General features: G+C 37.5%; 1 protein-coding gene across 2 annotated transcripts in view; it reads right to left on the reverse strand.

Moving 5' to 3' along the window:
• The window catches only part of ANTXR2 (ANTXR cell adhesion molecule 2), a 169,981-nt gene extending 144,033 nt beyond the window's left edge, over window positions 1-25,948 (reverse strand). Inside the window, exons 1-7 of one of the 2 annotated variants that reach the window (XM_024115417.3) lie at window positions 25,172-25,947; window positions 24,449-24,520; window positions 22,334-22,405; window positions 7,913-7,994; window positions 7,315-7,422; window positions 7,113-7,181; window positions 6,251-6,331 (exon numbers count right to left, since the gene is read on the reverse strand). In XM_024115417.3, the coding sequence (XP_023971185.1) occupies window positions 6,251-6,331; window positions 7,113-7,181; window positions 7,315-7,422; window positions 7,913-7,994; window positions 22,334-22,405; window positions 24,449-24,520; window positions 25,172-25,323 (636 nt within the window). In that variant the 5' untranslated portion in view covers window positions 25,324-25,947. Of the gene's footprint in view, window positions 1-6,250; window positions 6,332-7,112; window positions 7,182-7,314; window positions 7,423-7,912; window positions 7,995-22,333; window positions 22,406-24,448; window positions 24,521-25,171 lie in introns of both variants that reach the window. The other variant, XM_024115415.3, reaches the window with a different exon arrangement.
• Between the last annotated feature and the right edge of the window lie 539 nt (window positions 25,949-26,487).

Below are 26,487 nucleotides of genomic sequence, written 5' to 3' on the forward strand. Positions count from 1 at the left end.
GGCCCCGCCGCTCCGCGGCATGTGGGATCTTCCCGGACCGGGGCACGAACCCGTGACCCCTGCATCGGCAGGCGGATTCTCAACCACTGCGCCACCAGGGAAGCCCAATATATCTTTATAGTTAGCTCGGACTTTAGGTTTTTCATTAAACCATAATTTTATAAAAAGACATTTCCACAACTAAGCAGTTGACATTCATAGCCTAACCTGCTAAAGGCATTTAAGCTAAAGTCTTATCAGAATGTTTATTAGGTACCCTCTTCTATAAAAATGATTTTCCTGTAGAGAAAATGATTTTGCAACGTCTTCTCATTCCATTAGAACATAGTTTAGACACCTTTCTTAGATACTTTTTAAAAATAATAATAACAACAATAGGTGTTACTGAGAAAAACAACTTGGCTCCAAAGGTCAAATGAAGCTTATATTTCCAGCACTATGAATGAAGTTACTTTTTAAATGTATATTTTACTTTTTTCAGTAAAAAAGGAAACAATCTATTACAATTTTATTTAAATTTCCTACACGTGTGAGAGCTCATTCCTTTCCTATTTAGGCTCCTTTACTTCCCCATTAGGTACTTAGGAACTTTGCTGCCATCACCTAGGATGCAGTGTTCTTAATTCTTTTGGATCAGGATTATTTATAAAAACAGCTTCACAACTGATTTATCGCTTATGCTTAATATTTTTGAGGTGTGCTATCAAAAAAAATTTATGGAAATAATTTGAAAGAGTAAAACATCTCATGGTCTTGTTTTTAGAAAAAAAGGAGGGGCTTTTCCACATCACTTTGATTTTTATCCTTTCCATGTTATTCACTAATCGTGGTTTTGGTTTTGTTTTGTTGTTTTTTAATGTTCTCTTACACAGCACTACCTTATGAAACATTGCACTAGAAACCACATGGTACTCACAGGTTAGTCTGACCTATCCTAGTTTGAATACAATTTTATTTTCAAATAAAAGTTCTACAATCACCTTTCCAAGAAACCAAAAATAATTGTTTAACAATTCTAAGATCTATGGAAAACAGAATTATATCCCTGTGTTGGTGGGCAAGGGAGAGGAGAAAGAACAAGAGGAGGAAGAATGACTCAATTCTGCAATTTTCTGATTTGAACATTTCCCTGGATCTCCACTTCCCTCAGTGACATCCCCCCACCAGGATTTCTTCCCAGGTCCAATTCACCTTCTCTCCCTGCCCTCCTGCCCAATTCCACTTTGTCCTCTAACACTCCGACCCCCCTGTGAAAACAGTGTTCACTTTCAATGCTTCTAGATACTCATATTATCAGGGTTGGAAAGCCCAAGTTACATTTGACTGCCCTCTCTGTCCTTTTCATCCTATATCCAGTGAGCTCCCAGGTTCTATTAATTTTTTTTAATTAATTTATTTTATTTATTTATTTTTGGCTGCATTGGGTCTTCGTTGCTGTGAGTGGGCTTTCTCTAGTTGCGGAGAGCGGGGGCTACTCTTCATTGCGGTGCACAGGCTTCTCATTGGGGTGGCTTCTCTTGTTGCGGCGCATGGGCTCTAGGCACGCAGACTTCAGTAGTTGTGGCACGTGGGCTCAGTAGTTGTGGCTCACGGGCTCTAGAGCGCAGGCTCAGTAGTCGTGGCGCACGGGCTTAGCTGCTCCGCAGCATGTGGGATCTTCCCGGACCAGGGCTCGAACCCGTGTCCCTTGCATTGGCAGGCAGATTCTTAACCACTGCGCCACCAGGGAAGCCCCATCTATTAATTTTTTAAAGCTTCCCACATTTCCCTTTTTATTTCCAGTTTTCACAGCCATCACAATTTTAACAACAACAACTAGTATTTGCCAGCTAATATTTGCCAGAGCCTTCAGAGCCTGGCTCAGAAAGAGCAAACAGTTTCATACCTAGAGGTTCAGCCCCACCCTGTTCCTGACATAATTCTGACCAGGGCAGAGAATTTATTAATTGCTTCCCTTGTAGTCCTTGACCTAGTTTTATTGTGAAAGACCTAGAATCCCAGTGCCTGAAATTAGCCCTAAGGAACTATAGTCCATTGGGGCTGTGGTTTCCCCTTAACAAAGTAACATTTCTACTCTGAATCACTAATTAGCACCACAAGTTCTCTCACAAGAATTGTAGCTCTTTTTTCTGAATGGAGGATCCTGAAATTCTACATAGCTTTTGCCATAGGAATTCTGAATCTTCTTTTCCAGTTGTTGGCTAGGTCCTAGACCTATGCCCTGAGAATTCAGAACTAGGGCACAGCCAGATACTTGACTTTGAGTAGCTACACCATCTAGAAATCCTTGTTGTTATGACCCACTTGCTAGATTTGATCCTTGCGCATATCAATACCACCCCTCTTTAGACCCAAGTCATTGATCATTTAGAATGTTGGCCATCTCTCTCAGTGGACTACCCTACAGAAGGATCAATAATCCCATCCTACATGGTCCTAGCTTCCAGCCATTCCTAGCTTCCTATCACATGTTTTAAAGTCAGCCCTTCTGAGTTAGATCATTCTTAATCATTATCTCATTTAATTCACAAAACAATTCACTGATATAGATATCATTATCCTCATTTGACTGATGAGAATTTTAAAACTCAGAGAGATTACACTATAGGAGGTACACAAGGTCACATGGCTAGGCAGTGGCAGAGCTGGAACCCACACTCAGGTCTTCGTATTTTCCAATCTCATATTGTCTTCACTATGTTAGGTTTCCTTTCACCATGTTTCACAAGCACTATCGCAAGAGACATAACACAGCTTTTCATCTTTCAAATCATCCCATACATTACTATAAGCATATTCTACCTAAACTTTCACTGTTATAAATTTCATGCTCTAAATTAATCTTCCATGGTTCCTCGACTACTTATGCAAAAAGAGCCATTTCACCACTCAAACATTTGAGGGTCTCCATAATCTGGATCCAACCTACCTACCAATGTTTATCCCCCATATCATTCCACCATCCAAGCCAAACCCTCCTGTGCCTCAGCCACTCAGCCCAGGCTGTTTCTGAAGTTCTGTGTTCCTTGTTTCTAATCAAATCTACTCCAATTGTCAGAGCGCAGTTCAGATCCCACCACAAAAAGCCTCCCATGACTTCATATAACCAAACTCATTCCACCGCTCTGTCAACATCACTCTAGCCGTATTGGTATTTTAACACAAACTGCATGACAGGATTCCTTTTTATCACATAGGGTGACTCACTGAAAGTTCCCTTTTCCAAATTCCCACACTTTGTAATTCTCGCAGGGCGCCACCATATTCCAAACCTCGAATCGTCATTTTCCAGCCCCTTTAGAACAAAGAATTTGTCTTATATAAGTTTGTGTCCCCTCTTCCAAGCTTAATACCATGCCCTAACTTAGTCAGAGCTCAATAAATGAGGAAATGAAAGAATACATTATACAACGGGAAAAGAAGGGTAAAAAAGAGGAAAAGTTTTTCACCAGTACTGCCTTGAGATAATGAATTCTAAACCCTCATATATGCTAATTAAGAGTAGAGGTTAAACCAACAGTACAAAAAATGTTACGTACGTATCATGTTTGCAGGGATAGAAATCTAAAAATATTGAAATGATACATTTCCCTCCAAATTAAAATAGAGCATTAAAATGATTTTCCGAATCAAATAAATTTTAGAAAACGTATTAAGTTGTTAATATGTTCATAACAAAGGCCTTTTACAATCCCTTGTTTTGAAGTTATAAAAGTTAGAACTACTACAGTGTTTCTTCTTTTTTCAAAAAACTATAATGAAGAAAGGCTCCAAAATTAAACTCTTATCCTTGCTGATTAAAAAGTTGATTCTAAACAAACTATGCCTTAACAAAATGTGATATCTTTTACAATAAGAGGACCAGACCATCTAGGTCACTGGATTTTAGTGGGCAGGGGAAGGGAGGACAAAGAAAACAAGAAAACCATGTTATCACTTTTTCTCAATTAAAGATTAACTTCAAGGAAATTAATGCACTGACAATTAATAAGGCCAGATGTATTTAAACAACTTCTAGCAGGAAAAATAAATTATCAATCAATTTAGCAAATATTTTGCCTTCAGAGTACCAAACATCTGAAAGATTTAAATTTTCTGATTTCTTCCATTTGCTTAGCTTTGTGTAAATGCATTCCACAGTACCATGTTACCCATTAGTTTGGTAAACCATGAAGAACAGAGAGGGATTCTCTTCTCTCAGCTCTTACCCTGAAATACACTATATGTGTTTAAATACCATATATAATTTTTAAAGATAAGATGGTACTTTGTAAATATAAAGGGTAATTCAAATTTGAGGCAGAAGTACAGCTTTTGTATACTATCAGAGGTGGTACAATCTCTGCCTTGAAGAGAGATAAAGTGCTTGATTTAGTGCTTTAAATTTCTACAAAGTGGGCAGAAATCCCAAGCTATTATCATGTTGATAGAAATCTCAACCATTAGTGAGATCAACTTTGATTGTAATGCGCCGTTTGTCTACCTGCCTCCTCTCCCAAGTTACTGCTAGGGTTTCCCCAGAGGCTGGCTTCCCTCAGGATCACTTACAACTCCTTTTGTGAGAAAATAGCTGCAGTTTAACTATAATGAGATGATAGCTATACCCATCAGCCCCTTCCAGATGAAATTCAAGAGGCTTTGTTCATAATGTGTGGCTAAAATAACGCAAATTTGTCTAAGTTCATGCTAAATCTTTTGACATAACTTACTTGAGCTAAAGTCTTGAGCTCAAGAACGAGAAACACTGTAGTTGGAAATTCCATCCTAAAGTTTTCTTATACAAATTTAAAAAGTGAAATTGAACAAATAAATAAAATAAAACAATAACAACTTTATCTCCTCCAGTAGTCAACTACTAATTTTTTGAAGGAGATATTTGTTGTCATAACCCACAAAAAGAGAGTTTTCAAAAGCCAATTAGTCACCTGGAGAATTTTGAATTAATCCTTTATATAGAGAAAAAAAATTGCAAAGGGGAAAACCCACAGAAGTCTTTTCTCCTTCCCAGTATAAATATAAAAATAATTGCAAATTCCCAAGTGCAATAAAATTCTGTTTACAATACACTGATTTGTTTTTTACAGGGTCAGATTATCCTCCCTTTTGCATTGTCAATAAATTTTCCTATATTGTAAAACAAATCACAGTTGTAGAGTATGTACCTTGAATCCACCTACGAAAATATTTATTACTTTTTTACATTGAAATTTTTTCCTAAAACTAAACACATATGTAAACTCCTAAAATAATTGAATCTGTTCCATTCTGCACTTACATTTGGCCTGTCGTACTGATATGTTTTAGAATCAAATTGTATGTTTTTCCTGAAAAGATCCATTTATTAAGAGGAAAAAAGCCTACATACAACCAAAAACAAATTCAATAAATCTCACACTGTGTTTCTGAAAAACATGATTTTTAAAAACAAATTTTAAATTCCAGAACCAAATGTCAGAAAAAAACTGAGATTTTTTTTCCTTCAAGAAATACCCAAAGATTAAAGAAAAAGCTTTGGCTTAGAGAATATATATTATCCACTTCTATTTTAGGATGTTGTTTACCAAAATATCATAAATACTTAATAGCAACTGCTCCTAGTGCTTCTAGCAAAAGGCAGTAAAATGAAACATAAACCTCAGCTGTGAAAGCCCAGGAGTTTTGCTTTGCGTTTCATCACTCCACTTCCCCTTACCCTGTTTAGGATGGCCCGGATTCTAATGATCACCAGAGACAGCTCAACTGAATTCCAAACAGAAAGATTATGAGCTCCAGTGAAACTATTAATCATTAAAATGGAAAGAACAACAATCGCAGTCAAATACTCTGCCACCCATTCGAGTTGCCTGACTGATAGCTAAGAAATACCATATTTGGAGGAGGAAGCAATCACACATTCCAATCCAAATTTTTATTTTACTCTTCTATAAAGCCTATAAAACTTTCAAGATATTAAGACAGTGAGGAACTCCATGCTCAAAGCGTGCTCTGAGACTGTTTATGAAAATCTTAAACTTGAAATCACAAACCCAGGCTCACAGAGCTCAATTTGCAAGAATTAATACCAAATTTCACTTAACAAACAAAATCCAGATCTTTTACAATTTCCCTGCATTTGCAATACCCAACAAACTTCCTTCTTAACTTCTTTCTTCAAGATAATGACCCATTGAACTGAATATCAAGATTACTTCTTATAGTTTAAAATATATCTAAAATTAAGAGCCTTTCCTGACCCCAGAGAAATACTCACAGAATTAATTATTCCTTTAAGAGCTTGAAATCCACCTTTGACAGGGAAAACTTGTTCCTTAGAATCAGCAATTCTTTCGAGCTTTAGAAAAAGGAGGAAAATTTAATTGAGAGGTGGTTGAGACATACAACACTTTATATACCTCATTACATGTCAATTACATTCACCTGAAAAATTACACCAGAGGATTAATTCACTGTCAGGAACTGAAGGTGATAAGACTAGTGTTACTCTAAATGCATCACAACAAAATGAACTGAGATCAGGCACAGCCCCTTTACAATGGCATCAAGTTTCAATTTCAAAACAGCTCAGAGTTCTACTAGCTGTAAATGTCATGAGACACAGGAGTCTCAGTCACACTCAACCAAATATTTAAATGTAAAATCATTTTGTGAGTGGGAAAAAAATTTAATACATAAACCCTCAAAAATTCATGAAAAAAATTGGTTCTTTAGGGAAAATTATTAAAGATTTCTCCTACACAGACTTCCCAAATCCCTGAACTCCTGAGTTTTCAAACTAAAACATTTCAACAAGACTTGTCAGGATAATCTTGTCAGTTGAGTTAAAGAAGAGGAGTATGCATATTGTTTTAATCCAACAGCTTTTCCAATATTAGTTCCTTCAGATGGAATAAATGTTCAAGAAAATTAGAGTTTTGCCTTCAGCTTGATTAGGTAATGAAGCCTGTCAAATTCAGACATTATTAACATAGAGCTCAAGACATGGGGCCATTTTTATAGAAAATCTTTAATGACTGATTTGAGTCATAATAAGTCATCAGTGAAAAGAATCTGATAAACTCTCCTTAAGACAGTTATGTGATTTAGATTAAAGGCTGCAGATCTGCTGGACTTACTTGAGCTTGTTCAAAGTCAAGGACACCAACACAATAAACTCTAGCCCCAAGGGACCGGGATATCTTTGCCTATTGAAAGAATGAGAGAGGGACAGAGAGAGGAAGACAGAGAGGTGAATTATTCAAATGTCAGGCTAATACATGCAGAGACATACAGCAAAGTACACTGGGGTGTAAAGAACCGTTTCAGTTCAATACTCACCTCTTTCTCTGCATATGATGGCACCAGACCATCCAACTTCCCATCTGTCAGAGCAATTATGATACTGGAGGTTTTTAAGCCTCCTGCTTTCTCAATTTGTTCATTTGCCTGAAAATGAAGAATAATTGTCCAACTCATAAGTTAATCTTAACGTTTAACCAGCATGTTCCATCAAGCTGAATTTTAAGTCTGACAAAATCAAAATATTATGAACTGGCTTTTAAAACAGGGTATTTTGTGTTAACTCTTTTAATTTGAAATATACATATATTCACATTATAGAGTAGTTAGTATAGGGTTTAAATGATAAAGATTTTAGCCTTGGCTGACTATAACCACAAAGAAAATGTGGTTCTCTGAATATAGCCATAGAGAAAATGGAAAATTCCATAAAAGGCAAAATGCCATCCAAACTTTTCTTATCACCATAGTAAATGTTTTCTATCTGTCTTATCCCTAGAACAACTAAAAGTATTTTTTTTTAATTTTAAGATAAACATGTAATGGGGTCTTTGAGTTTTACTAGAGAGTTATAATTTATTTCATTGCAGGGTAAGAAAACATTCTCTCCCATACTCATAAATGTAAAAGAACTTACTAGCTTTAGTCCTTCATGGATGTATGTCTCTCCTACGGGACTAACACGTTTTAAATTGTCCAAGCCTTCACTGATTTTGCCTCTGAAAATAATATAGTAAAAAATTAAACAAAAGAAAAATGAAGAAAGATCATAATAAGCACTTCTCAAAAAGCATGGCAGTTTTGCAACTAAAGTTTCTTTAGTAAGAAGGAAAGGAAAGAACATGGGCTTTGAGGGCAGATAGCTCCTAATACATTTTGTCATTTTAATGAGTATTTAACAATGTCTGTATTTTAACCATTAAAAAAAAAAAGTACTAACAATGTGAAATGTCTTGAAAAAGCCAGGCATATTCTAGGCATTTTGAGCTGAGAACAGATATCTTCTATCACATTTGTTTTACTAAATGCTAAGGAGTAAAACATTTCCCTGCATTCAAAAAAAAAACAAGGATGGAGTAGGTCAACTTAAGTGAAAAAGTATTTCTGCAGCACTCACCCCACCTCCCTACAAGTCAGAAATCTTCTGTTATCTGCAAATTCCTAAGGCACATTACTTAACCCTTACTTATGGAAATTAACATTTCCTATATTTGTCTCCCAAAGTCTCATGATCTAGTCACTTTTGTGGCTTCTTCTCACCCATCCAGACACCAGCTCATTCTCTTGAATATTGTAGGTACTTAATACATATTTGATGAACAAATGAAAGAATAAATGATTGGATGGATGAATGGATGGATGATAATGGTTCTTGACAGAGACAATATAAATGAAAAAGAGGAAAAATCATAGAATAATCTTTCTCATCATGACTAATTAGTTGTCTCAATGGAGTCTGTCTAAACAAAGTATGACTACAATATTAACAGCTATTTTGTGTGTATAAGTAAAAGACTCAAAAAACAAAAAAAGACTCATTTTTCAGGTTTTTTAAACATAGATTCCAGACACCCCTTTGAAAATAAATCACAAGAATCTTAAGACACAAATACAAGTGTTGCAAAAACAATCCAAAATAAAGTCAAATTTTCTTTTTAAAATTTTAAAATTAAAAGATCTGAAGAGAGATCTGAAAATATTATTTTCAGAATTTTAGCCTTTAAATAGAAGCAAAAAAATACCTTTCTAAAAAAGTCATGATATGGTAAACTGAAGTATAATGCTTTAAATAAAACATGAAGAGCATCCACACTCCTGAGGATGATAGATAAAAAATTAATTGTAAAAAGTACATTATCTGAACATCAAGGAACTTACTGGGGTCACACACAAAATTTTATATACATATATATATTTGTGTGTGTATATACATACATAAGTATACGTATACACATATGTGTATGATATGTATACATCATACACGATTAAAACAAAGGCAAAAATAGTAAAAAAAAAAAAATTATTCTGTCATGCTGCAATGTTGTGTTTCCAATACTTGAAATAAATGAGTCATTCACCAGAGCCACATTCACATTTTAAAAGTAACTTATTGATTCTATTTTAATATTGTAATGAAAATTATCAGACAAGTTCTCCATCTCGAGAAGTTTCCAGATAACACAAGACAACTTTCAAAGTATAATCCTAATCTTCCTCCTTCCTAATTCAGTCATCTCTACCAACCCATGTTGATTGTCTCTTTTAATCCTCGGTTTAAAATCTACCTATTCTGAACCTATCTCTAACTTCAATGTACTCTTTTTTCTAAGGTGCCCCAAACATATTCATGTTCAACTTTTACTACATTGAATAATCCTGTTTCTTAAAAACATTCTACTTAAAAATAAGTTAACGAATTTAATTTAATTTTTTTACTTCTTAACTAGACTGGAAGTTTACAGTGGACTATCAGCATGTCTATTATTTTTAATGTATCCCCAAACTCTGAGCTAACTACTTATTATAATGCCTTTTACAAAGTAAGTGTTCAATAAATTTTTCAATCTACCATAGGAAAAAAATTCATAATTCCACAGATGATGGAGTAAATTACATAATTTATAAACTTGTTTTATCTAAATATTTATGTTTTAATATCTACAGAAACAACTTGAAACTGATTCTGTCTGAATGCAGATAAAAACCAAATATTTGGTACTTCCCAAAAATGAGTGGCAGCATGTCCTCAAGCATTAATGTTTGCTGCCAAAAGAGAAATGAAAAAGGCAACTGAAATCCAAGTTTATGCAAACAAATTTTGCATGGTAAAAATCACCTTCTCCGTTCAGTTCAGATTCAGCTCATCATTACTTCTGAGGACCAGACAACACCAGCAGAAGACTCTAAGCTGAAAGAACTTGCTAAATGTGCAATTCAGAGTGTTTGGGAAGGTAGGTCTCTCTGCTAGCTCATTTCACTGGAGGAAGCAGAGCACCTCTTGCTTTTCTATGTGTACCCATACCTGCCACCATAATATTCTATGCTGCTCTGAATTGCATCATTACTTTTACAGCTGCAGATTCATAAGAGGAAAAGTGTTCCTTGCCCATAGCCAATAACATCAACATACGTTGAGTCCTGGTCTGTCACTTTCCAGAGTAACTGCATAATCCGTCAGCCTCTCCTCCATCAACAAGTGTCACCAAATGGGAAATGGAAACCAAAACAAGATAAGGTTTTTGAAGGATCCCAAGAAACTAAAAATAAGTTCTAAATTTCTCTCTTAGTAAATGGTAAACTAAGGGGGAAACAAAATTATGTAGCAGGTGAAAAACACAACTCATCCATCTATACTGTGACTCAAAGAAAACTCTAAGGGAAAGCAAGGGAGAAAATGATAAAAAATAAAAGAAGAAAAAAAATGGGTATGTTAAGAAGGTCAGCTCCAATCCAACATCATCCTAGAAGATCATCTTCGCTGAGTCTGGCTTTAACGTTATGTCTTCAGCTACGAGGAACAGCAATATTGAAACTACTTTGGTGTTTGTTGTGAAGCTGTTGTCAAGGGTGCTGCTGTCGAGACACACAAAGTTCCCCATGAGGTCACACAGCAGAAGGTTCTTTGCCATCCCTGAGTAATCACTATACACTTCCTCCTTTCTGCTAACTACAGCTATGTTAACTGTTTCTTGCCCTATCGGGAACCCCATGATAAATTTCTTACTCATTCAGAAAATTCTGCTAAGTTCATATGGTTATCATATTGCTACCTCCTCTTTTCCAAGATCCTAAATTTTCTTTTTATATGTTATTAATTTTCTGCAACGTTATTATAGTCTGTGTAGCTTCAAATACTTTTTGGAAAGAGGCAGACTTTAAACAAGTAAAGTGGGATATGAAACTTCTGTTTTGCATCTGTTGTTGTTTGTGGTTGCTGAGCCTCAGGGGACTAGTCAACTCTTTCTTCTTGACTTTATAACTATGTTGATTGAAAAGAGAGAATGGGGGGGGAGGTAGGAGGTGGAGACAAAAACACACTGACTCATTTTTTTAATCTATAAAATTAACACTTTCAGCTCTGTTAGTATCTCTCAAGTTTCTCTGCTGAGTAGGGAAAGAAAGAGATAAAAGGGAAGAGGCAGGACAAGAAGACAAGAGAAGGGAAGCGAAGGAAACCACAACTGCCACGCACCGTGCCACATCAGTGGCTTTTCTGCATCCACAGAACACTTGGGACTGCCAAAGGTGTGCATGATGTCATAACTAAAATAAAGATGTATTTTCTAAAGAGTGGCATAATAAAATGGTTGGCAGAAAATTCTGACTTGCCCAACTAGCACAATCAAGGCATAATTTTAAGTACCTTCCACTTGTGACTGAAGATATACATTTATAAATATATCTGTATATTTAACCTGAACTTTTCAATGAGCATCATCTTAACTTTCCAGATTTTAAAGCTCTTTCCAGGTTTCAGTCAATCAGTCTACACACACCTGCTGAGCACCTACCACATGTGAATGCTGTGATCCTACACGGTGATATGAGAATGACTCATGCTTAGTCCACAGCTACCTTCACACCCATCTCTACATATGTAGTGTAGTTCTCCCTCTAGCTGGACGCTGGGGTCATCTGAAAGGCTTAAAAAAAAAAATCTCTCCTGGACTCTAATGGAAGAGATTCTAATCCACTTGGTGTGTGCTGGGGTCAGGGTACTTTTTGGAAATTCACCAGAGTATTCTAATGCGCAGCCAGAATTAGGAACCTCTGATCTAATTTTAAAACCTTTCCATTTTGTTGGAATGATCTTTTCCTTACCTATTTTGCCAGTCAGTTCTTCAATCGAAGGAGTTTTGGGGTAACTGGGATAATCTTTTAAACTGTAAAATACAGTTTCTGGAATGATATGGCTTATAGCCAGAGAGAACATGGATTATTTCCAAGCCCAATCTCATTTCTTCATCTATAAGATAAGGATGAAAATACCCACGCCATGGGGTCACTGTGATGATTAAACAGCACATAATAAGTACTGAGTTAGCTGCAGCTACTATGGTGGTTATTGTTGATATTCATCACTCCCCTGTTAGTAGGATTTTGTTCACTCAGTTTATTTTCTTCTTGATTCCAAGGCGAGCTCACTCAGTAAACTGAGGGTTGAAAATATTTGATATAGATCCAGAAAGGAGGAGGGGAAAGGAAAAGAGAAAAGAGGAAAGAAAGTGTTATACTGAAGTTTTGATAAGGAGAAGGTCCTAGAAAGGAATTATATGGAAAGCTACAGAATGAGATGGGAAGACTCAAAGATTGGAGTAAATCAGAGATGAACTGAAACTTTGGTTCTGCAACAAATAAACCGTGTAACCACCTGCACTTATTTAATTTCCAGGAGTTCACTTTCCATATCCATAAAATGTAAATAAGAGTGGCTGCCCCAATGGAGTTTTCATTCACTCATTCCATAGATATTTATTAGATGCCTACTATCATGTTTATAATATAAAGTTATCTGGCAGCTTTGAGCATTCAGAAGGTAGTGGGCACCTGTACAGAAGGGCTGTTAGAAGAGATAGACAGGAGAAAGGAAGTGAACAGTGCCCAAAACAAACCCTCTTCATTACAGTTTGTCCTCTGCACTGCTATGTTGCTCTTCTAGAAAACCTATAAATGGTGGCAGGCTGGATTTGAGGTAACAGATGGCACAATGGATAAGACTCCAGGCTCTGGAGCCAGAGAGCTCCAGCCAATTATCTAACCTCTGCATCCTTCAGTTGTTCCGTGTTAAGCAAAGGTAACACCAACACTAACTCCACAGGGCTACTGTGAAAATCAAAGGAGTTAATGCATATAAAGTGTCTGGTACAAAGTGAGTGTCACATAGATATTAGTTATTGTTCTTTTAACACATAACGTGTCAGGGACTGAGCAAGGTCATCTGCCAGCTCACCCTCAGTTCTTTCATTACGCATCAAACCATGAACACAACCCACAGGTCAAGCATGGGGCCTTGGCCACCTTAATTCCCAGCTCTAACACTTACTAGCCTTAGTAACTTTGTGACTTTGGTAAGTCAAGTACCTTCTCTGGGCATGCATTTCTCCCATCTGAAAATGGGGATATTGATAGTACTTATGTAGTGGAGTTGTTATAAAAATTAAAGAGACTATTACATGTAAATAGTTAGTACACTGAATGGCACCTAGGTGTTCAATAATCAATACCAACTGTTTATATCAATTCACGGTACCCCCGTCTCTTAGTCATAGAAGGGAATGTAAGTAGGAATTATCGGCTTTGTTTGTCACAGTTGGGAGCCTCATTTGAGAACTTCCCTTCACTAGTCCCTCATAAAACACATAGAATTTTTAAACTTTATATTAAGTTATACAAACTCCAAATCATACGCATAAGTATTCAGTATTGCTCTTGAACAGTTGAGTACCAACAACAATCCTAAAATGTATTTCTTTTATAGCACAATTTTAAAATATTTTAGGAAAACTGTCATTTCTAATAAATAAAACTTCAATTCTCACATTTCTACATATTAACTCTTAAGACTTTGAGAGTTTGAATTTAATCATACTATTCAAAATCACAAAGGTAAAGGGAAATGTGCCCATCTATTCTAACCTAACTCAAGAAGGAAATAATGTTAATATTAAAATAATAAAAATAAAAGAGAAAGTATTAATGTTACTAATAAACAAACAGTTTTAATTTATATAAAAGAATAAGAGGAATGAGAGTGCGAGGCTAATAATAAATAATAAAAGTAAATAAAACCTGTCAGTCAAAATTTGCTGACATGGGTTATGGGTTACACCAAAATCTAAAGACCAGTGCCAAACTTACCAATCTACTTTGTTATTTTGGTTACACACAAGGTTTATTTATTTTTTCTCCAAGCTGGCTTGTTTATTTCTGAAAGAGATTCATCTTTGGAATTTCATCATTACTTTCCTGATAAACTATGGTAGATAATCTCCAAATATGACCTCCATCAATTCCTTCCCACCTATATGTGCCCACTCTCCCATCAAGAGATGGAATTTATCCCCCATCCCTTTGAATCTGGCCCAGCCCTGTTACTGCTTGGCAATAGAACAAGGTAGAAATGATATTCTTAGACAGCTGAGTCCAACACTTAAGAGAACTAGAGACTTTGCTTCCTTCATCTTATAATACTTGCTCTTGGAATGTTCTTTCAGAACCCAGTTATCCTGCTGTGAGAAGTCCATGCCAAACGCAGAGGTCACATGGAGGAGAACCAAGTTATCCCAGCTCTAGGTGTGCTTCAGAATCAACAACCACCCTCTATGACTATAGCACACCACATAACATCATATGGGGCAGAGACACCTTCCATTTGAGCCATCAACTCACAGAATTGTGAGAGATAACAAAATTGTTGTTTAAGCCACTAAGTTTTGGGGTGCTTTTCTATGATCACTGTGCCAACTCCAGGCCTAAGCCTTAATAAGGCATGGGAGTTTCCTTTTTTGTACCCTTGGTAGCTAGCTGCCATATAAAAACTTTAACTATCCTGAGACCACCATGCAGAGGAGGAAACTCAACCTAGCCATGTGCAGAAGCCACATGGAGGTGAATGAAGACTCCAGTCCACAGTCCTAGCTGAGCTCCTAGACAGCAGCCAGCACCAGCACCACTTGCGAGCCACCTGGGTGAGGTCATTTCAACTCTTCTAGCCTTTCCAGCTTCCCAGCTGACAACATGTGAAGCATGAGAACTGCCCATTCAATGCACAATATCATGAGAAACAATAAATTGTATTTATACCACTAATTTTAGGGTAGTTTATTATGCAGTAATAGATAACCAAAATAGAAATTGTGACTAAGGTAAAAGATAAATGACCTTGAGGAGACTGACAGTAAAGACTGGAAGAGCAGTGAGCAAATTGTTATTGGAGGCTCAGTTTCATGTTCATGTCTGCTGCATTCCATTGGTTAAATTTAGTAATCCATAGGCCCAACCCAGATTTTTTAAATTATATATTTAAATAAAAAATACTTATAATACACACATACTATATATATATTATACATATTACATATATAATCATGTATACACATGTATGCATATATGCTGTATGTATTCTGTGTTTCATTGGAGGTCACAGAAGAGCAATCTATCACAAAAGCTAAAAGCTTCGTGCATCTACGCTATCAAATGCCAATTTAGATAACTGCATAAGCATAAATGCTATAGGTATTTATACCATAGGTCAATTAGCTATAGGTATTTATATCATAGGTCAATTCTGTTCTTTATCCTCAAGAGAATATTAGCCAGAGATATTAGTCCTTGAAATGAACAAAACTGCAAACAAAATGTAGGAATACACAAGAATTTTATAATTAGTCAGTTACATAACATAATTAAATGTTTCTCTTGGAAGGTAAAACTTAGTAGATTGAGTAAAATAGGAAACAAAACAATGTTCTCAAGATGTTATTCATGTCTATACAAATGATTTGGAATCCACTTAGCACTGTACTTTACCTGAGCTATTATGTATAAAGCATTTAGCAAAATGTCTGATACATAGTAAGTGCTCAATGAACTTTATCTACTACTTTTGTCGCCTTCCATTAATAAATCACAAAATTAATCAGTCTGACAAAATTAGAAAAATTACATGAGGGGAAATTTGTTCATTCATTCAAATACTATAGCCATCCTAGCTATCTATTTAATTGAGTCATTTTATACTGCTATACAACGTACTGTATGAAGGACAAATTGCCAAAAAAAAAAAAAATTATTCCCTACTGGCTCCTCAACTTAAAAATTTTTAAAGGTTTCAGAACAGTAAAAGATGATTTTTCCAGACACAAACATTTCTAATACATCCCAAGTTACGTCTTAGTAACTTGCACTTTATATAAAAACTTGCTTATTCTTTATTTAACATGTCACTCGAAAGCCAATATATTCCAAGGTCTCTGTGGTCCAGATTCCAGACCAATGAATCCAAGGTAAAGTCCTAGATTCAAAAATATCTGCTTAAAAAATGCCCAACACAATCTGGGTTCATGAAAATTTTTTCTCCAATTTAGTCTACACTTACCAAAGTGTGGTATACAGATCACACCTAAAGTTCACATCTGCTGTATCTTGAATGTTTATACTCCACTTCCCCATTCAATGCCTTACTGGGCCATGAGAAACCAACCTCTGCATTTTACCACCTCAGTGTGCCAGGTCTGTCTTCCAGGCACAAGCAACAATGTATTTAATTTTCTAGAACACACTCATTAAGCAGATATGGGACTTCACTGAAAGCAACTATTCACATATACACAACCAGAATCCAAGTTGCTGCCATGCCCAGACCTCTCAGGATTACCATAACGTGTGGCCAAAACTGACTTTTCTAAACAGGAATAATTACTTCCCTAACACAATCCAAACAAAAAGAATAGAGTCACTTCCTCTCACTGCGTCACTGGTTTGTAAGAGAACAGAATACATTTAGAGGATGAATATGTCTTTGAATTATGACAATTCTGATTAATTGTGAAAACTGGAGAAGGGGGAACAGAGAGAGTCTGAGGCTGTGCAGTGATTAGGTGGTCACGCTCAGGAGCCACACCCAGGCGTGAATTCTGGCTCTGACTTCTTAGCTGTGTCACTTTGAGCAAAGTCACTTGACTTCTGCTAGAATCCTGGCACATGATGGTGATGGTGCAGTACAATGATGACCTCCAAATCCCATTTCAACCTCAGTCTCCTTCCCAGCCAGTCATCAATTAGGCCTTCTCATGCATTGTATGCATTTAATCACCCCAACGTTTCTATATGGTAGGAATGATTAGCTCCTGTTAGGAGACAAGCGAATTGGGCAGCAAGAGGTGAAATAACTTGTCCAAAGTCACACAGCTAGTATACAGCTCCTATGTCTTTCTGACCCAAAGTCCAATCCTGATGTTTTCATTTTAACAAGGAGCCTTCAGGATCCTCCAAGTTAACAGCTGAATATGCTCTATTCCTAATGCTTACTCTTTCCAATCCTTGAGTTCCATTTTGATTCCAAGATAGCTGTCTCTGGCTACAGAAGTCAATAACATTTATTTTTAATTTAAGTATTTGTTTAATTTTATACAAATAGTATTACATTGTTATTGAAATAAAATTGAATAACCTAGATGTATGGAAATTAAAAACATGAAGGCTCTCCCCACCCTGAATCTCACTGCTAAGACAATATTGTTGTTAACAACTTGTTGCTCAACTTCCAGACTTTTTCCCATGCATTCATTATTATACACACACACACCATAAAAACAGGTAAATTTTTGGTTTGATTTATCATCTTTAACAGAGTATTCTGCAACTAGTTTTTCTGAATTAGTATATCTTAGATATATTTTCATGGTGATATATATGGATTTTCCAATTCTTTGAATGACTGTATAGTATCCCATTCTATGTCTAAATTTATTATAGTATAATCAATTGACGAGCATTTAGATTTACTACAGTTTTCACTATAATGAACAATGCTGCAGTATTTAATTTTGCACATACCTATCTTTGCACACTGGTGTTAGTATGTCAGTAGGGTATAGTCCTAAAAAGTAGAATTGCTGATAGCAGACTTCTAAACTTTTACAGATACTGACAAATTTTGCTACAAAATGAATGAACCAATTTATAAATTACCAACTCTTATAAAAGACTATTTTATCACAAGTAAATTTTTAATTCAGATTTAAAGGAATTAGAAGAAATCCTTTCAAATAATAGAAATGTGTATATTATTTAAATTTTCATATAAATTTAATCAAACGACTTCTCTTTAATTTCCCACAAGTTTGCCTAAGGAATATTTTTTCCTAAGTAATTGATTATTATTCTCAGGTCAAACAATTATATGACTTTTTCAATTTGGGGACAATTATATCAAAAAGAGAGTTGGAAATGTTTGTAACTGATCTATAACAATAAAAATGAGAAAATTAGCAAATATAAGTCATCATTTATCACTTCTCAAGGAGAGTAAATATATGATAGCAGTTAATAACTCAGGTTCTAGAGTCAGACCAACTCAATCATTCATTCAACAGATATTTACAAGCATCTTCTACGGGCCAAGCCCTGTTCTAGGTGTTAGATATATGGGTGAAGGTAAACAAGACAAAGAGGACCCCTCTGCTCTCATGCAGTTTACATTAGGGTTATGGAGATAAAATAAATTAATTAACAGAACAATGTCAAAATGTGATAACTAAATACAGTATTGTGAGACGTTACCAGGGAGGTGAGGCAGGATTTCTTTACACCTGATGGTGAGGCAAGGCTTCTCAAAGGAGGTGATGCGTGGGATGAGGCCTCAATAACAAGCATGAGCTGGTCAGGGGAAGATCTGGGGCAGACAAAGAGCAAAACTGCTAGCGCAGAGAGAAGGTTGGTCTGTTCAAGGAATGGAAAGATGGCCAGTATACAAAACTATGGCATACAATGTTGTAGGAAAGGTTTGGGTGAGCAAGCAGGTAGGGCTTTTAGGCCATTGGGAAACGTGTGCTTTCTATTCTAAGCCATTAGATTGTCTTAAGCACAAGAGGGGCATGATCTACTTTACACTTTAAGAGACCATTCTGGCTAATATATTCCCCACCACTGATTAATTGTGTGTTTTGGACAAGTTACATTACCTTTCTCAGCTTCAGTTTCCTCATTTATAAAGTTGAGATAACAGTATCTGTTACATGGAGTTGATATAAGGGTTAAGTGAAGTAATGAATGGAAAGCATTTTGCACAATATCTAGCACATAATAATTGTTCACTAAATGTTTTCGATTAAATCACTTTTACATCATTAAGATTACATTAAGCAGAACTAAGCATAATTCACTACTCCCAATTTTGCAACACAATAGCTAAGAATATCCTTTAAAATTAGTCCTGATTCAAATTCTCTAATATTGAGAGGTTGGATATTTCCATATTGAATCAACAGTCAGCACTTTCCTCTTACCTGATCCTATAATACAGCCCTGAGCTATATGTGTTTGTGTACACAAACAGCCCCCTACTGCCACATAGATTATTCATCCTTGTGTTACCTCCAGAGTCCACAATGCTCAACACGTCATATACAGATAGGGCAGGCAAAGCAGGTAGCTAGGTAGGTAGATTGATGGACTGACAGATATATGGAAGATAAAAATCATGGGGGCAAAAGAAAAGAAGAGAGTGTTTCAAATTGAATTATTCAAAATAATAATATTTTAAAATCATGAGTATATAAAATGCATAACTGATCATTTCTTGCCATGTTTATTATTCTATTCATGCATTTACATAGTACCAAATTCATGCTGAAACCCTAACAGAAGACACAGCCCTACTGTAAGAACTTACTGCCTTCCAATCTTGCTTCATCTCTACTGAAAATATTTAGCAACACTCTGAGAAACATGAAAGAGGTACTTCTCATATTTACCAAGGTACTGACGAATTATAAGTAATGGAACCAAAATTGTGAAACCTGCTATATTTGACCTTTGCATTTTCCATGCACTCAGATCTCTTAGCGTGACATCGAGAAAGTTTATACATAGAATTCCCCTTTCTAGGCTCTTGAAACAAGCATCCTCAATAGTTGTGGAAACATCTGTTCAGTGATCTTGCATTTAAATATGTGAATGGTTTCTACACACTTAAAATCGTATAGTGGACGAAAAGTGACATTATATCCAAATATAGAGGACCATAGAAATTTGAAAAGTTATTGATTTAATTAAATAAAATTAGTAAAAGAACAACTAGGTTTCGAAAATAATCCTTTAGGGCAAACTGTTCTGTGATATACAAAAAACTTTTCTATGCACTATCTTATTTTTGATCCTCACAAATCTCTTAAGAAAACATGGTAGATTATGTCTGCAGTTTATAAACATAAAAACTGACACATTGAGTAGATGATTTACCCCAAGTCTCTAATCAGTAAGTAGCAAAACTGGAACTCTAACCCAGGTCTTCTCAGTGTACATTCTGCCAGCCCAAAGTAATGCAACTTGCCAAATCATGCAATTTGTTAAAACTGAACTTATTTCTATTTAAAAAGAACCAGAGGAGCCAACTATATTGGAAAAAAAAAGTGCAAGTAGTATTATTAAAATTCCTCCTGGAATTTTATTATAAATCCTTTCAAGCAGGACAATAATCCCTTTATATAAGCATAATTCCTCCTGATCATTAAAGTACTACATACTCCCTAGCTGCAGATAATAATAATAGCAACAAAAAAGCTCTCATCTCTTGAATACACATATGCCAGACTCTGTCCTACATTCTCCACATTCATTGACTTCAATTCTTACAGCAATCTTATGAAGTAGGTATTATTATTGTCATTATCACCACCATCATCATCATCATTATATAGATGGAAAAAACTGAGGCATAAAGAGGTTAAGTAACTTGTCCATGACCATTTGGCAAGTAAATGGGTTCAGCAACTTTTAGGTTCAACATTACGCTGCCTTTTGAAATAGAAGCTTCTTTATCCCATTCTAACCTCTCCCCTATCAGATTCAACCAATGATAAGGGAAGAATCTCTAGTTGAGATGAACACGATTTAAGCCCTTTCCATGCATGTTTATGCAATACCAATCTTGCCGACCTGTGACTATGCTTTATCAAAGTGCTGAAGAATTCACATGTAAAGTACCTAACAGAGAACCTGGCACAATGTATGCAGTTGACAATTACTGAGAGTCTACTATGTGTCTGGCATTATTCTAAATCCTTTTCTCTATACATACTCCATAAATGTTAACTTGGTTCTTTTTTTTGTCCTAATGGATAGGCTGAATCAAAAGTTGTTTCTTTGGAAATTAAGCTGGGCAATAGAGAAAACTTCTTTTCATGAAGGCAAGGACTGTTATATCAATGGGTATAAAAAGCTGTTGTATATGGGTTGTTAGGGACTACTGTTGCTCTGGCCCTTGATGAGACCCAGATGCACATAAAAAAGTATGAGAGGAAATATCAATGAGGAGACTGAGGTCATAAGCTGGACTCCCCACCTACAGAGAGATTTCCTCTCCAGGAAAAGTAAAACTTAAAGCACAAAGAAATTAGAAGTTTGATTGATTTTCCAAATCAATTATGTGAATTTTAAATATGATCTCCCTGAGTTCCATTAAATATTATGCTTTCTTGACATTTTTAAAGGAAAAAAAAATACTTTAAAGACAAAACTTTTCAGAAATCCACATATTATGAGAAAAAAGATACAACAGCCTCCCTTGCTAAAACTACAGTTTGGAGAAATTTGATTTCAAAATAACACTAACCCATTCATGTATTCAACAAGAAATGAGCAAGAACTATCTTGCATACTTTGTGTTAAATGAAGTAGACATAAAAATGAAGTAGAAAATCTCCCTTCCCACTATGGAAAAAACTGTTCTTTAAAATATGTCAATGACTACTTCTAACTTGCCACAGAGATGGGTCCAAATAACACAGAAATGGTCATATAAAATACTATGATATTGGTTTGGGAAAAAAAAATACATACACACACACACACATGAAAATGAAAGCAACTTCCTTTATAAAGGTAAACATATTCAGCACCAGTGGACCTCAGAGTAAGACTGGAAATTCAGGATGTCTGCTCAATCTAGTAGATTATCCAAATGGATCCATATCTTTCTCCTCCCTAATATTCTTCCAATTCCTGGTTGATTAATATATTACATCTAAACATGAAAGATGTAGAACTACTTACGGTAACAGAGAGGGTAAACGTGGGAGGTAGTAAATACACAACTAAGGCAGAGATATGGGTTTCATTGTACATTCCACAGCCAATATGAATGATATTGATTTTCAGATGACCTGCTCTTTTATATTATTCATACCTCCTTTTCCCTCTATTAGTGAAGAGAACGAAATTGTCTGCACACTTGCTCGATTCCACTGAGAGGCCTGAATCACCACTTGGAAATATCAATCATTCCTTTAAGATCAGTCTCTACTAAAAGCCTGCAGTGAAACGATAATGCACTAACCTGTCTCCAGTTAATGGCAAAATAATGGTTGCTTGAGAAGAAAACACAATGAAAGATAATCTCATTTGAGGGCTGCAAAATAAGAAAAGAGGCAGTTAAAGCATTTTAAAAAGAAATATTGATATAATACAGACGTATAGCTAGGGAGACTCATTTAAAATCAGTCTCACTGAATATGGTCCAGGCTTCTTTTAAATGGAACTCCCTAAGTAGATACACTTAACTCTGCTCAACATTACTGCATATGTCATTTTGGATTTAGTCAGTGCTTCTCAGCACTCAAGCACTGCTCTCTGACCCACAGGACTGTTTAGGAAGAGGCTAACTAGAAAGATGAATTCTAGGCCAATGGAAAATTTTTTGGTAGAAAGTGCTTCTTCCTTTGATGTCCTATCTCATCTCCTTCTGGGAGGCCAATCCCTTCAGAGTGATTATCATTAGCAATTTTAGGGCTGGAGAGCAGTCCAGTTTGATTTAATTACCACAGCTATGAAAGGAGTTCATACAGACGTTATCCTGAAGTAAGATTATTTAAAGAGTGTCATGGACAATGATGTGAAAGAGAAGAACAAATCACATTTTGATTAGACATTTTCAATTTTCCAAGTCTCAAATATCACACTCCAATTGGCAACAACTGCCCTGGTTAGCTACACCTTTTAAGCTTTAAGCCTTGATCTCACAGAATGGTTCTAGTTTCGAAGACACTCTATGCAACTCTTACTAAGATCTGAAACTGAAGATGTGAAAGTAAGACCTAGAAACTGAAGAGCAGAATGATGTCAAAGGGTTATACATATTTGAAAAGTCATTCTCTTCAGTAGCCACCCTTTATTTACTTTCTACAATGCACTGTTGGTTAGTAACTGAGCAACTAAACTTGAGCCAGAGAACTGTGTATTATAGAATTCCAATTTGTAAACCAGACCAAATAAGAGCCCCACTTCTTGGAAATATACTGAAATGACCCACTGCTTTTGATCAAAATCTATGGGACTCTGCACACTCTTGGATTAAATCAGAAAATTTATAAACAACTCTTTCTTCTGCCTTTGACATTTAAGGATATAGGGCCTTGTTTATTTTTCTCTCCTAGACAAGTTTACCTCAGACCTTGTCCAGAAATGAGTGTTATACTTGGCTTCTTAAGCAGGAGACTGATGATTAAACATGGACAAGCATACATTTTTATAGGGATAAACTTACTGCTGCCAATAACTAAAAGCAAGGATTGCCTAGGCCTCTACAGATTGTTTGAAGTTACTTGCAACATGACTTTCAAAATGTTTTGATCATCCAAGCCTGTTTTACAGAAAACATTTGGGCTAACAAGACTGAAAGAAGCAATATTTAATGATACAGCTCCTTTTCATGTCCTTTCCATTATCTTGATAAACTTGCATTTGCTCATTGCATTTTTTCTTCTTAAAAAAAAGGAGGAAAAAAAAAGCCTCAAAAGACTAGTGTCCTAAGGTTATTTTTAAATAGGGATGCCACTAATTCCTGGTTACCTCTAAATAAGAGAGTAAGCTGGATTTCATAGCAGTTATGCTTTTTATAGGAGAGAAACCAATCTTTCCTAGTAAGGCTTATTGCATATATAGAACAGTTAAATTTTAAACCAGCCACACACCCACATATTGCGTAAACACAAGTCATTTCTTTAAACACACACAAGTGCCTTTCCTGGTAGTGGGTTATTGACACGTGTTCATTTGAAGTTTACCAACACTTATTTTTGTTTAATGAGAACCTCAACAATGCTAAGAATTGTATGGAAAGGAAAATATATTATGGATACTATTAGCATAAAATTTTTAATGTGGTAAATTATGAGAAAGCATAACTGAAATTCAGAACAGATGAAAATTCAGAAAGGAAAAGACATTTGGAATTGTATCTGAAGGTACTTCCCCAGAGCCTGAGCCAAGTTTCTGGGATCCAGATGAAAAAAGCCCTCAACAACTGAAAGACTGTCCTAATAACAGCATGTGTGTGATAAGACCTTGAGGCACTTAAAAATCAACATTTCAGTAAAGGCTTTCCCTGAAAGTGGTTTCCAACTTCCCTCCACATTAAACTCCCCTGCTTAGAAATGGAAAGTGGGAGAAATACCTCACAAATCTCTCTGTAAGTTGCTGGACAAAATTGTAAATTTCAATCCAGTTATTTGCCACACTTCCAGACCTGAAAAAGAAAATTGAACTGATCATAAAAACAACACATTTACTGGGGCCTAACCTGACCTCTTCTTCAACCAAAGTAACAGCATCAGCATCTGAAACAGGTGCTACGAGAATCTAGGAAGTCAACCCATCTTCAGGGACCACCTGCCTGCTAATTGTTTGGAGTAGGATCCCAGCTCTTCAAAATAAACACAGCCTTCCTTAGAAGGAAACGCAAACCACACTGGGTATGTTAACCTTAGACTTTGCCTAGCTACAATGAAAGCGCTGTGATCAGGATAAAACCAGGCAAACTTTAGCCAGCGTGAGGCGCTGAGGACGGAGGGGCCGAGAAAGAGTCTTGTCTGGGTTACAGGGTCGCAGAAGGCTATCCCAAGTGGCCGCACTCCCATTTCCCAAGAAACTCCACAACTGGCCAGCAGTGACTACCCATCTCCCAGCGAGCCTAGCAGCTCAGGGATCCTCCTATCACCCCGCAGCCCGCACAGATCCGAAAGCGCTTGCTTTTTGGACAGAGATAGCAACAGGGCACCCATCACCGGGTTACCCACACCCCTCCCCAGGTTGCACATACATCTCAGCCTCCCCAGCCACAGCTCACTGCCCAGTGCCACTCTCACCAGAAGACCCTGCATCTCCCTCCCGCACTCACTTGTCCAGGACGAAGTAGAGATCAAAGGCTCCACGGCAGGAGGGCTGCTCCTGGGCGCTCACCAGCCCCCCAGGACCGCTGAGAGCTAGCAGCCACAGCCCGGGGACCAGCCAGCTCCCGGGACTGCGCGCCGGGGAGAGCCCCGCCACCATCCTGCGGCCAGGGGTCTGCGACTCCCTCCTGCTCGCTGCCCCCTCTGCTCGACTCGGTGGCGACGCTAGGGTGGTAGGAGTTACCAGGGAAGCACCCTAGGGTGGGGGACTGCGAGCAGCTAGGGCGCCAGCGCCAGGGTCAGCAGGACCTACTAACTGACAGAGGGAGGGAGACCGGGAAGGAGGGAGGTCCTAGGAGGACAAAGGGAGACTCCGCAACCGCCGCAGCTGCCGCCGGAACTCTTGACGAATCCCAGTGGAAGAGAGATCCAGTCCTCCCCCTCCCGATTCCGGAGAGTTCCTGCAGACAATAAGGGCCCTCGGCGACAGCTTGCAAGAGAAGTTCCTCCCCGGCCTCTGGTCGAGCCTCTAGCGCTCGCCTGGAACCCGGACCGAGAGTTCCAGTCCGCCGGGAGGGCTCGATTCCGGCTGCTGCAGCGCGAAGAGGAACAGGCACCCCCGGGAGGCGGCCGCCGCCGCGCAAACTTGAAGTGGAGACCGCTCTCTTCTGGTTCCCTTCCTCCGGCGGCCCAACTCCGCTCTGCACTCCAAACTTTCTTCCTCGTACTCCACTCCGGCACAGCGCAGCCGGGCGGTCCCCTGTAGGGGAGGAGGCTGAACTGGCCCCGGGACTGGTGGCTCCGGAGAAGCCACTCACAGCAGGCCAAAAGCGCGATCTGGCCGGGTGCCCGCAGTGTCAGTGTGCGCCCGAGGGCGGGGCCTGATCCGAAGGCCGCCGAGCCACACACACGCACGCTTGTGGGTTCGTGCCGAGCTGAAGATGACTAACGCTTGTCAGTTTTTGGAAAGGGGATAAGTAGTTTAGAAAAACAGATGTCCTCTAGAAACTAAACATCTCCATGTATCCTGCAGCCTCGGCCTATTTCAGCAGCTGTGCAGAGCAGCCCTCGCCGTGGTTTGGGAAACTGAAGTCCAGCCATCCCAAGAGACGCGATGCCCCCTGCACTCTGCCCCACCCCCATGACCACAAGCACACTTGCTGCACCGCTACCTAAAGAAGGCAACTTCCTCTTTTTCTATAAACCTACTTGGTTGTTTCATCTCACCAAGCCTAGAAACCAGCATGGTGGGGGGAATGGGGTGGGGTCGGGGGTGGGAACTGAACTCTTCAGGAGTGGACAGTTGTACCTCAAAATATTTCAT

The sequence above is a fragment of the Physeter macrocephalus genome, chromosome 7, assembly GCF_002837175.3.
Source record: "Physeter macrocephalus isolate SW-GA chromosome 7, ASM283717v5, whole genome shotgun sequence".
Lineage (NCBI taxonomy): Eukaryota > Metazoa > Chordata > Mammalia > Artiodactyla > Physeteridae > Physeter > Physeter macrocephalus.